At 39.4% G+C, this 12115-nt stretch overlaps 1 protein-coding gene across 4 annotated transcripts in view; it reads left to right on the top strand.

Moving 5' to 3' along the window:
- The first annotated feature begins 2863 nt into the window (after positions 1–2863).
- The window catches only part of ANO10 (anoctamin 10), an 88913-nt gene continuing 79661 nt past the window's right edge, over positions 2864–12115 (top strand). Inside the window, exons 1-5 of one of the 4 annotated variants that reach the window (XM_033165156.1) lie at positions 2864–2973; positions 6993–7142; positions 9761–9955; positions 10486–10620; positions 11970–12089. In XM_033165156.1, coding sequence (XP_033021047.1) covers positions 7004–7142; positions 9761–9955; positions 10486–10620; positions 11970–12089 — 589 coding nt within the window. In that variant the 5' untranslated portion in view covers positions 2864–2973; positions 6993–7003. Of the gene's footprint in view, positions 2974–5007; positions 5038–6988; positions 7143–9760; positions 9956–10485; positions 10621–11969; positions 12090–12115 lie in introns of those variants that run through there. The other 3 variants (XM_033165157.1, XM_033165159.1, XM_033165158.1) reach the window with 3 other exon arrangements.

Genomic DNA, 12115 nt, shown 5'->3' with positions numbered 1-12115 from the left:
ACAACCTGGTGGTGGTCTCCGCCGGGGGTGGGGGGCGTGGAAGGGCAGCCTTGGCAAGCGCCACCCGTTCTGGGGCCGGTGTTGCGCTGCCTTTGCCCCGCTATGTAAGGTTTGGACTTTGCTCTGAATTTGTTTTTGGGGGGTCAGGCCATTGCCGGATTTACGTATAAGCTAAACAAGCTATAGTTTAGGGTCCCACTCTCTTGGGGCCCCGCCAAAAAAGGAAAGAAAAAAAACCTATGTACATTGCCAAAATATAAGATAAAAAACAAATAAAACAATTGTTATGGATAAGTCTGTGATTACAGTCTCCAACTGGATATGGTAAATGTATCAGTTGTCAGAAACAACACTTTACCTATTAATGACGACAACACTAAGATTTGCCTTCGGTGATCTTCTAAAATTCATTTTAACTGTGTTGAGTATAAATGCTGGTCTTTAGCAACATGTTCTTGTGATAAGGAACTATTGCCTAGTTCCTTCCGCCCAAAACGCAGTTGTGCAACACCCCACACCATCTGCAAGGGTGGTAGAGAGAGTGCTTTACAACCCATTAACCAATACTCAGCTATGTTAAGTTTTGAAGATCTCCATTGTGAAAAAGGCACAACCCAGCAAGAAGATTCTTCTGGGCAATATTTATAGACTTGAACAGTGCACACGCGCCTTCATCCTTTTAAATTACCCCACAGGCAGCTAGTGCTATCCAGGGAATTCCAACACAACTATCCCCTAAGGAGGCAACAACGAATAGTGTCTCATCTCATTTACATTTTTTTTAAAAGCATAAATCAAACTCTGTCATTTTGCATTTATTAGAGAAAGACGTTTCATAATGTGGCACCCTAAACACATTAACTAGGAAGGTCCATCTCAGAGATTTCCATGGGCACCTATTTCCCACTGTATCTTGTCAGAGTACAGTAGATACCTAATTACGCATGTCCATCAATTTCAGTGGGTGTATTCTGAGCCTATCGATTTCAATTAGTTTATTCTTAGGACTAATATTGGCTATAGCCTATTCTATTTAGAATATCACAGTGTTATTATTGTACTGTATTTAATTGATACTAGCTAGCTGATTAGACCACACAACTTTTTGCCTTATGACTAAGGGCTCATGTTTAGGGAAGTTTTTAATGTTTTACATTTTATCACATTATTATTATTATCATCATCACCATCATTATTAATATTCTGTGGAGAGCCACCCAGAGTGGCTTTGAAAACCCAGCCAGATGGGCAGGGTATAAATAAATAAAATTATTATTATTATTATTATTATTATTATTATTATTATTATTATTATTATTATTATATTGTTCCCAGGGCCTGGGTGGACTATGTAATAAATGATAGGATTTTGTTTATTTGGGGTAAAGGTAAAGGGACTCCTGACAATTAAATCCAGTCCTCCGCCGCTGGCTTTACAGGCTGAGGGAGCCGGCGTTTGTCTGCTTCCGCAGACAGTTTTTCCGGGTCATGTGCCCAGCATGACTAAACCGCTTCTGGCGAAACCAGAGCAGCGCACAGAAACGCCATTTACCTTCCCGCCAGAGCGGTATCTATTTATCTACTTGCACTGCGTGCTTTCGAACAGCTAGTTTGGCAGGAGCTGGGACCGAACAACAGGAGCTCACGCCGTCGCGGGGATTTGAACCGCTGACCATCATTCGATCGGCAAGCCCAAGCGGCACAGTGGTTTAACCCACAGCGCCACCCGCGTCTTTGGGATATGAAGTGAAAATACAACTCCTGGCCAAGATCCTAAAAAAGGTAAAAATCCAAAAAGAAGCTTAACAACATTGCAAAAAGAAAAAAGCACGAGATCTGTTGCTACTGTTGCTGCAGGCAATTGCATCTGCTGCTCCTGTGGATCTTACTGCCTGAGGCAGTCACCTCATCATGCCTCTTGGGTGGGCCGGCCCAAAAGCATTATTCAGCACAGCAGTTTGCATAACTTACTGAGGAAGATAGCGGCCTAATAAAATTCAAAGTACATAGGAACCATTAATTGCAAATTTATTCAATAGCCAATCAAGACTGTTGAGTCAACCAAAGTGATGTGATCTGATCCAGCGATAAAAGACCGACAGTCATTTACACCAACTATGAAAGCTCCCCCAGGTAGATCCCCACCTTGAAAATGATCCCCCCCCCCCAAGGCTTTTTAGAAAGGGCTCCAACCTGCGTGAACTCAGAACTTTGGAATTCTGCAACATTAAGGCCTGTGTGTGTCCCCACCACAGGAGCCAACTCCTACGGGCTGAGTTCTCTTTACTCTCCCCACAATAAAGTATTTGAGCCCCCCCTAAAAAAAGTTTTTGTCATGTGATCAATTATGTGGGGCGGGGCCTGTCCCTTCATATTTTATTAATCCCTGATTCCTACCCCTCCCTCCCAGTACCAAGATCCAGATGCTTTCCCTGCAAAAACCCACAAGAAAGCCAAGAAGAAAAAGAAATCGAAAGAATCAGAAATCGGGAATTTTAATAAAGAATGGGGAAATTTTACAATTTATTTTTAAAAACCACTGTAAACAGTTAAAATTGTTAGTAGGATTGGAATAGCACATGTAGTTTAATGGTGAATTTTGGATATAATGGAGACGTAAAAGATTTGGATAATTATAAAAGATGCAGGAGGAAATGATTAATAAATCCTAAGAGGAGCCACAAAGAGGGGGAGGCAAGTCCAAGAGATTCTATGGAATCTTGTCGTTATGTTGCATATGTGATTGTAAAACTGTAAACTGGAAAACCAAATAAATAATTAAGAGAAAGAAAGAAGTCCTAAGGGACCAGCGGCGGAAGAACCCCCTCGGAGGAACTCTGCGCTCTTCACAACTAGACCCGGGTTTGGGGGCGGGCCCAGTGACGCGCAGCCCCGTCCTCGTGGCCCGACCGGCTCCTCCCGTTGGCGGCTGTCCCCGCCTGTCTCCTCCTTCGCGGAGAGAAGAGGCCGCGGGTGAGTGAATGTGTGAGGGCGGCCGGGGACGGGCTAAAGGGGACGGGAGCCCCTTTTCTCTTTCAGTTCCCCTCAGAGCGAGGGGGAGGAGAGGCAGGAGGGGCCTGCGACCCCGAAGCCGTTAAAAGGGTGGCGGCGGGGAGAGAAACCCGCGGCCGGGGAGTTATGTGGAGGGTTAGGATGAATATTCGGGGGGGGGGGAGGGAATAAAATTAAATAAAAATTATGTCGGGAAGAGGAGGGGCGGATTTCCGCCGTGGCCCCCCTCCTTTTCGCCCCGTTTACACGAGCGCACACCCGCATTTGGCGCCGCGCGGCTCCACCCGGCCTCGTCTCGCCTGCTTTACCTGCCCTAGAGCCATGAGGGGATGAGAAGCCGGGTAGCCGCGTCTGAGAGGCTCTCCGGAACGACTCCCTTCCCGACCCCGTGAAAAGAGCGGCTGCTATTGGGTTGAGGTGTCTCTCCCCCCCCCCCCGTTAAATCCATAACGGGCGCTTCCTCCACAGGGACTAGCGCCTTGAGAAGTTCGCCCGTTTCCCGACGTTACCGTTCTCGGAGTCGGGGCGCTTCCGGGCGTCACCACAAATCCTGCTCCAGGCAGGGATTTCTTTAATCGAAAGTAAACTGGCATCCCCAAGCGCTCAGGGGAAAAAAAACACCTTGTCAAAATCCCTACTTTTAATTAACTATTTTTATTTATTTACTTGACGCTCTCTCTCTCACCCACCCATGGTTTTTGTGGCAGAGCGAGGGGGGATTTCAGGGCAGTCCTGCCCGCACGTCAAATGAATCAGCTTATTTCGAGAGAGAAGTCAACTAACTGCAGAGGGAGAGACTTGGCATGTCAGCACTGCAACTTTCATAGTGAAAAACCACACCCCATTTTTTTTTTAAATGGCCAAGCAAAATCCTGAGGAAGATTTTGGGACTGAAAACTTCCCGTCAAAATGATTGTGAAGCAAAGTAGCAGTGGGATGAGGAGGGAGAGGACAGGGCTTTTGATGCCACTGTAGAATTGTGTCTGTATTGGCCCCAAAAAATATTTTATAGCCTTAAAAAGGCGTGGCGGGGGGCCATTGTCACGAAGAGCGTGCTCCGCCAACTTGTAAATGAGTCGTTGAGAATGATGCAAATGGATAATTGGCACACACATATGAAAACTTTTTTTAAAAAAATGCTTACTGGATTTCCTCCAGAAAGGGTAGATCCCGATTGAAATGGGGCGGCGGGGGGAGAGTACTGTATATTCTGGCGTATAAGACTACTTTTTAATCCAGGAAAATCTTCTCAAAAGTTTGGGGTTGTCTTATACGCCGGGTGGAGAATCTGCAGTCGAGTATATCTCAAACTATATTTTAACTAGAAAAGTTGGGGGTCGTCTTATATGCCCAGTCGTCTTATACGCCGGAAAATATGGTAGCATTTCGATGGCAGTGCTGTTATGTAGATGCTGCAAAATAGTAATAATAAATTGCAATGATGTGTAGATGCTGCAAAAAAATAATTGCATGGTGATTCTACCATAAGCATACATCTGGAATAAGCGTACATCTGGAAGTGTCTTTTGTCTCAAGGGCACCTTGAAGTATACCGGTACATTTAAATGCATCGTATGAATGCCCTGGATAAACTGCTTTCAACCACATGTATATCAGAGAGGTACATACGTCACTTTGCCCGTGCTTCCTTGGTGGAGTCTGACAGCTGTATACACATGCATTTTTCTGCCCCGGCAGTGTACACACTGGGAAGTATACACTGGCTAATTATCGGTTCCCATTTCAGGTACCAATATATCGATATATGATAGTAAGATCATGCAACAGCTTCTGCAACTCAACTCACATAGGGAGATTTTTTTCTATGTAAGGGGAAGGGTGAGGTGTGGCTCAGTACATTTTTCTGCCTGATTTGGAGCAGCAGACTGGTCCACAGCTCCCCTTATGGCACATAATACTCAAGGCTCGCAAGGTATTTTGACGCCTGAGGCAGAAAATCTTACTTAACTACTTTTTGGGGGCACCTGCTAAAAACAAGCCTACCCAGATGCTTAGGAAGTTGAGGTGATTTTAATCTGTTTTAGTATTTAAACTTCTGTATGTTTTAAAGTATAATATTTTTTTCTTGATTTTGTTTTATCTTTTTATAAACTGCTTTGAGGTGTTTGTTTTGTTTTGTGTTAGTTTTTTTCAAACAAGCAGTGTATAAATTTCATGAAAACAAACAAACAAATTCTTCCTAGGATTAAAGGATAATAGTACATTAAATACATCTGCTTTCCTTTCACGGCGCCCAAAATCAGCCGCCTTACTTTGAAGATGACAATCGGCCTCTCTCAACTTGGCACAGCCTTAAATCATGATAAAAGCAGTGTTTTCTGAACCCTTAGTGATGCGTTGCATCAAGAAAACACTTGTTCCAGCTGGGTTTTGAATGTTTTTGTATATAGAAGTTATATATAGAAAAAAGAGAGGTTCTGAGGCTTAAATCTTCCTGGAATCCTTGTTCTCTAATTCTAACTGCATAGTTGACTCTAAGCGGCTTAGTCATGCTGGCCACATGACCCGGAAGCAGTACGCTGGCTCCCTCGGCCAGTAAAGTGAGATGAGCGCCGCAACCCCAGAGTTGGACATGACTGGACCTAATGGTCAGGGGTCCCTTTACCTTTAGTTGACTCTAATGTGTCCAAACATTTAAACTGCACTCAACATATCACTTATGTGGTGACACCACCTCCTTCGTTGCTTATCTGAACTTGCCAGTAGTGCTTCCTTCAAAACTTTCCCATGCAAATGAATGCTCACTTAGGAGGAAAATTGTAACTTGTGAAGACACTAGACTTGTATTATTTGTAAATTTAAGGCATTTGAAGCATCAAGGAGTGCCTCAATCTTGTTTGAGTTTGGTTTGACATGAGTATAAATCACACAGTATCCTAATTATCAGATTGTTCCTAAATAATTTGAGAAGTGTTCCCTAGTTTTAGGATCGTATGATTTCTGATCATACATTAGTATTAATATATCCTGAGAGAAGCTGGCTAGAGAGTCTCCATCCATTGTTATAGTATTGCTAATACAAGCTCTTACAATCAAATTTAAATAATGTTATTACCATAAATGTATATTGCATGTATATATAAGCAAAAGGGGAAAAAGGTCTTTCGAAATGTTACCTAATAGCATATTAATTTGATTTATACAGAATCTATCTCAGTTATGCTTAACCAAGGGAGAGAGGATAACAAATGATTCACTTATGGCCCAGCCATTAATACTGATGATGTAAAGTACTAACAGCAGCACAGTTATCTTGGCCAAAGTTTGAATTGAGAAACAAAAAAGATTTGCAGTGTACAAAGGATATTCCTATCTAGTTTCGGAATTGGATAAATGTGTTAACTTTGTAGCAGTGCAATCCTTTGCTATGTTGCTTTAGATTGCAACCCCTGGGCATAAACTCATATTGAAAATAGGGGGGTTTACAAACAAATTACCGGTAATCTGCCATTAATATGGGATTGTGCTCCATGGCTACAACTACAGTTCAAAGGGAGTAGACACAATTAAGATTTCATAGTACATTTAGGAAACTATACTTTTTGATTTCACTAAATGAGATCTAGGGAGCAAAATACACTATTAAATAACTTAAACTGTAACTTTTCAATTCAGCATTTTCATTTGATCAGACGTCTTGCCATATTTGATAGAAAAGAATACATATTTGGGTTTTTCTAATGCAATCTTTACAGCTGAACTTTGTCAACAACGTGTCTATAATTGTAGTCTAACAAGCTATGTAGAAATACTGGAATATCCTTTCTTCGAGGTTGAAGGTGAAATGTTGCTTTTACCAAAGCAAAAAAACTGGGAGGAGGGGGGAAGCAAAAGAAAAGTAGGTGAGAGTGCTACCCAGTTGTTGATTTACTGTAAATTGTATACTTGTACCTTTGAATGTTCATTTCTTCTGCAGCACTCAACTATTTTATTCTTTTTTCCTTCCTTTGGTAAGCCAGTTATCCAAAAGATGAAGATAAGCTGGTCGGCATATGACACATTTGAGGCGAATTTCAAACCACTTGTGGTGGTTGAGCTTGCAAAAGACACCAAAGATGAAACGAAAGAATGGCTGACACAAAAGATAATAGAAAAGAAGAAAAATGGAGGTTGGTAGTCTTTACTTTTACGGAAATCTCTTTTTCTTAAAGTATGAAAATACAATAATACAAATACATTTTAAAACAGAACAAAAATAAAACTCATTTATAGTTTATTTAAATATTTCTTAATGAAAAAGGCTCTTATTCTGAGATTTTATTTATATAGATGAAAGTTGCATGGTTGAATATTATCTTGATAACTTCATATTCAACTGATTGACAAATAAACTCTCATTTTTTTGCTGAAATTGTGTGGTGAACATTTTCTTTAAGTCTCCTTTAATATGTGTGAGCCTAATTAGCAAGGCTGCCATCCACATTTGCACAAAATCATCTGTTTCTAAAGGCTGTTGTCATTTTCATGTAAGCATTCATTTACAAAGCTACAAGTCTTTGTAAGTCAGCTCCAGATGCTCTTAGATGAAATGGTTTCTCTAGGTCCATTTCAGTTGGGTTTTTGATTTTAGAACCGAGACTGCCAAAATAAAGGCACTGTTCATTCTCTTCAGCTGCTCTTTATCTCATTGACTGTAGCATCCTTCTGGATAGGCTGCCTGAGTTGGATTTTAGAAGTACTGTTAGGATCGCCAATTTGGATGGTGTTGAGGGTTCTACTCGCCAGTGCTATTTGTCATCTACATGAAAGCACTGGGCAAGGGCACCTAGATATTTCAGCTAAGATGTTGCCAATCTGCAGTTGACACTCCACTCTGCCTCTCCTTTTTATCAAATCCAGGAGAGGTAGTAGGTATTTTAATCAGTGCTTGGCCATGGTAATATACTGGATGAGGTCCAATAAACCCTGCAGCTCAAGAGGATCTATTTGTTGAGAATTCATCATGATTTGCTTGTACAAAAGTTATGCAGGAGTTAGATTGTATGCTGTCTTTATTGAGCATTCATCTGTTGTTTTTTAGTGGATTTGTTGCGCTAAGGGAACAGAGTGCTTCAAATCCACTTTAAATACTGGTCTCCCTCCTGAAAAATAGTGGCAGCCTGGAGGTTTTGATTTGATTTAAGATTTGTATTTTGCTTTCCCAACAACAAACGTTGAGCTGAAAGCAACTCACAAAAGCATTAAAACAACAACAAATGCTGCAACTATCATACCAAACACAGCATATAAATAAAGCAAACAGCAGCAACTGCTTCATCAAAACAATTAATACAATTCAGTGGAGTCATACTAACTCACAGTATTGCCAGCATACTTCCTAATCACATGGAACCTTAATCTAGAAGAACAAGAAATGGATTAGCTGTTCCGTGTTGCTGCCCTTAGATTAGAAAAGATAGAGGTATTTTTAATGGATGACTCATCCAGCGGCTTGAGTGGTGTTCAACCTGTTCTGGAGGGGATTGCATTCCCTGTAAAGCAGGGCTGGGGAACCTGTGTCTCCCAAATGTTGTTGGACTCCCAACGTCCATCTGATCCAGCCAGCATGGCCAATGAGAGCATCTGGAGGGTACACTTTCCCCATCCCTTGGTTTGCAGCATTGTATATTCAATAAACGTTTTCCAGTCTTCTTTAAACACATGTTCTTCTTGTTCTCTTATTCTATATGTTAAGTCTGCAAGTTGTGCATATTCTGCCAACTTAAGTCGCCACTCTTCTTTGGTTGGGACCTCGCTCATTTTCCATTTTTGGGTTAACAAAACTCGGGCCACAGTAGTAGCATACATAAATAAATAACCTTTTCTGACACTTGGGAATTTCAGTCTGAATTATCCCCAACTGATAGGAATCTGGTTTTTTTTTTTTGGGGGGGGAGTAGTTTTAAAGTATTTGGGAAAGTATTTTTTTCAATTCATTATGGATCATTTCCCAATATTCTTTTACCCTTTTACAAGTCCACCACATATGAAAGAAGGTTCCCTCCAACTGTTTGCACTTAAGTGGCTTTTCTTAAAACACACACAAACCCTAAACATACTTGAGATTCTTATATGCACGTTTTCTCCTAATGTGTACCGGTACTTGTTCCTTAGTTGTTGCTCACAAGTAGAGGCTTGTGCTCCTCTTGCCTTTTAAATCCTATCAAACTCTGGCCACAATCCAGCCAAACTTAAGTATTTTAAAATCTTAATGATTTGATTGTTGGATATTTAAGTATGTCCTTACTACTGGTAATGGTATAAATGGAATAAACGGAATCCTAATGGCAGATTTATACTGAACTTATATATAAAGAAGATGAGATAAGAAAATGCAATTGAGTAACAAACGGAAATACATAACTGTACATTATACTAAAATAACAATATAAAATACAGTGAGAATAATTGGAAGTTATTTTTTAACAAATTGAATCTTTCATTTACTTTCATTTACTTTTGCTTGTATTAATTTCTATTATATGTTGTAAAATGTATGCGATATTTATGTCTTTATATTTTTTAATCAATAAAGCATTTATTATTTAAAAAAGTATGTACTTACTACTGGATGTTCTGTTTTATTATCTTGATAACACAAACTAGTTCTATAGATAAGGAATCATTTCTATATAATCCTTTAGATGCTGTGCCTCAGCCTGAGCAATGCATGAGTCCAATTCATTAGGTATTTAAAATATCTTATATTAAAATTACATTCCGTTTAATTTCTTGCCTTATTTTGAAGGAGCCCAGCTTTTGGTGAAACCCTTGATGGCAGATGGGAAGAAAATAGAAGGAAATCAGAATATTTATATTGTTGGAGCATCTCACTTGAGGCTGCTTCTGGGAGCTGAAACGGTGGGGTTGGTGAAAGAATGTAATGATAACACAATGAGAGCCTTTACATATACCGCTAGAAAAACCTTCAAAGATTTTACAGGTAAATCAAATTGTTTTTAGAATTGTTTCCGACATAATGGCATGTTTTTGCTTTTTAGGGCATAAAAACCATTTAAACTGAACATTGAACGTTCGCCTCTCAGTCATGAAAATATATGCATTTCTGAGTTTTGAAATGTGTTCATGCTTTTCTACATTATGTGGAAATTGGTTAGCTTAATTTTCATGACATTAATATAAAACCTGTTGAATTTTAAATTTTGACTATTAAGCAGCTTTAAAAAAAAGAAGATTCCAGTGTTTTTAAATAAATGGATGCTATCCATTGTAGGATGCTGGAGGTTTGACACTGTAATACAAATTTCTTTGAGAGTACGTTTCGTTGAACTCAGTGAAGTTTTCTTCTGATTTGACATTTATAGCATTGCATTTTAATGTCTTGGTTAGTTATTTCTTTAAGAGACCTTTTGCTTTGATGACATACTGTGCCTCCCAGATAACTGCTTCGTCTAGGAATTTTGCAAGATAGGAGAACACATATTCAACCATGCCAACTCTTTTCTGATTTAGAGGACAATCATGATTTCCTTACAATGGCAGAGTGTCAGTACATCATCAAACATGAACTTGAAAACCTGAGAGCCAAAGATGAAAAAATGATCCCGGGCTATCCTCAGGCAAAGCTTTATCCGGGAAAGTCAATTAGTGAGTAACTTTGTATTGAAGTTGTTAATTGCATAAGCTCTGATATTGGGGGAAAATGTATGCGAAACCATAATTTTTGTTAGCTTCGGGAGAAAACTTAGATATTACAAGTTGGCATGTGCAGTTTGCCACAGCTTCTGCTTACATTAATTTTATAAAACTAATTCCTGTTATTCCTTGATGGAACAACCTAAAAGCAGTCTAGACATACATAGCAGCTTAACTTCCTTAACATATTTTGATTGGTTCTTCAGCAGCAGGTAGGTTTTAGGTTTGATTTATTCTGCACTTAGGTGCTGCTTGCTTCCATCAATCTATATGTATATCTATAGGCAAAAAGCCTATTCATAATATTTGGCACTTGCAAAAGTTCAGACAAATAGGAATATTGTATCCAGATCAAATGCCATTATCTATGTAATGTTTCTAGAGCTTAGATCTGTGAACATGATTTGACAGAAATTTAGAATTGAGCTCATGGATCTGTCTTGGAAAAAGTAAGTCTGATACAACACACTTGTGTATATGTTCTTGCTTAGAAATGTTGATAATTAAGCGGTAAATAAATTCCCTAAATTATTAAACAAAAAGTGTTTAATGAATGCTACATTTTTATTTGTCTAGCAAAATGTATACACCGAGTACTAGGGCAAAAGACCTCTAAGCGATGTGTAATAAACAATCTAAAATAGTCATTTAAAATACCAATAAAAACAAACATTAAAAACAAGTTACATAAAAATAGAACAAATAACTATAAAACACTTATACTTAAGTGGTTTTAATATCAAATTACATGCCTGTGTATGCTTTCTGAAGCAATTTTTTTTGGTAAGAGTTGCCAAAAACTCTAAACAGTCGTACCTTGGATCTCGAACACCTTGCAAGTTGAACGTTTGACTCCCAAACTCGGCAAACCCGGAACTTGAGTGTTCTATTTGCGAATGTTCTTTGGAACCCAAATGTCTGACATGGCTTCCGCGGCTTCCGATTGGCTGCAGGTGCTTCCTGCAGCCAATTGGAAGCCGTGCCCTGGTTTCTGAACATTTTGGAAGTTGAACAGACTTCCAGAACAGATTCCGTTCGACTTCCAAGGTACCACTGTATTGTACAACCCATGTAATTGTTGTTGTTTTGTTGTTATTTTATTTATACCCTGCCCATCTGGCTCAGTGTGGGATTATGATATCAGGACTAAAAACTATAATAAAAAATATAGATTGAAAAATGTTATTCAGAGAATCATTTAGTGTGGTCTGTATAAGATAAGTCAGATGAAGCATATTTACTGGGCTACATGAACCATTCCAGAATTAAGACACTGTCTCTTATTTCATTTTTTCTTTCAGTGCGAAGGCTAATATCCAATGGTATTCTACTTCAGATTTTTCCACTTCATGACCCAGAAGAAATAAAGAAACTTGGACATACCTGGTACAAAAAACTGAAAATTAGCTACCAGCCTTTAGGTAAAATAGCCTTACGATCTTTGCTT

Source organism: Lacerta agilis, chromosome 12 (genome assembly GCF_009819535.1).
Source record: "Lacerta agilis isolate rLacAgi1 chromosome 12, rLacAgi1.pri, whole genome shotgun sequence".
NCBI classification, from domain to species: Eukaryota; Metazoa; Chordata; class Lepidosauria; order Squamata; family Lacertidae; genus Lacerta; species Lacerta agilis.
This window is presented reverse-complemented; position numbering and strand designations above follow the sequence as displayed.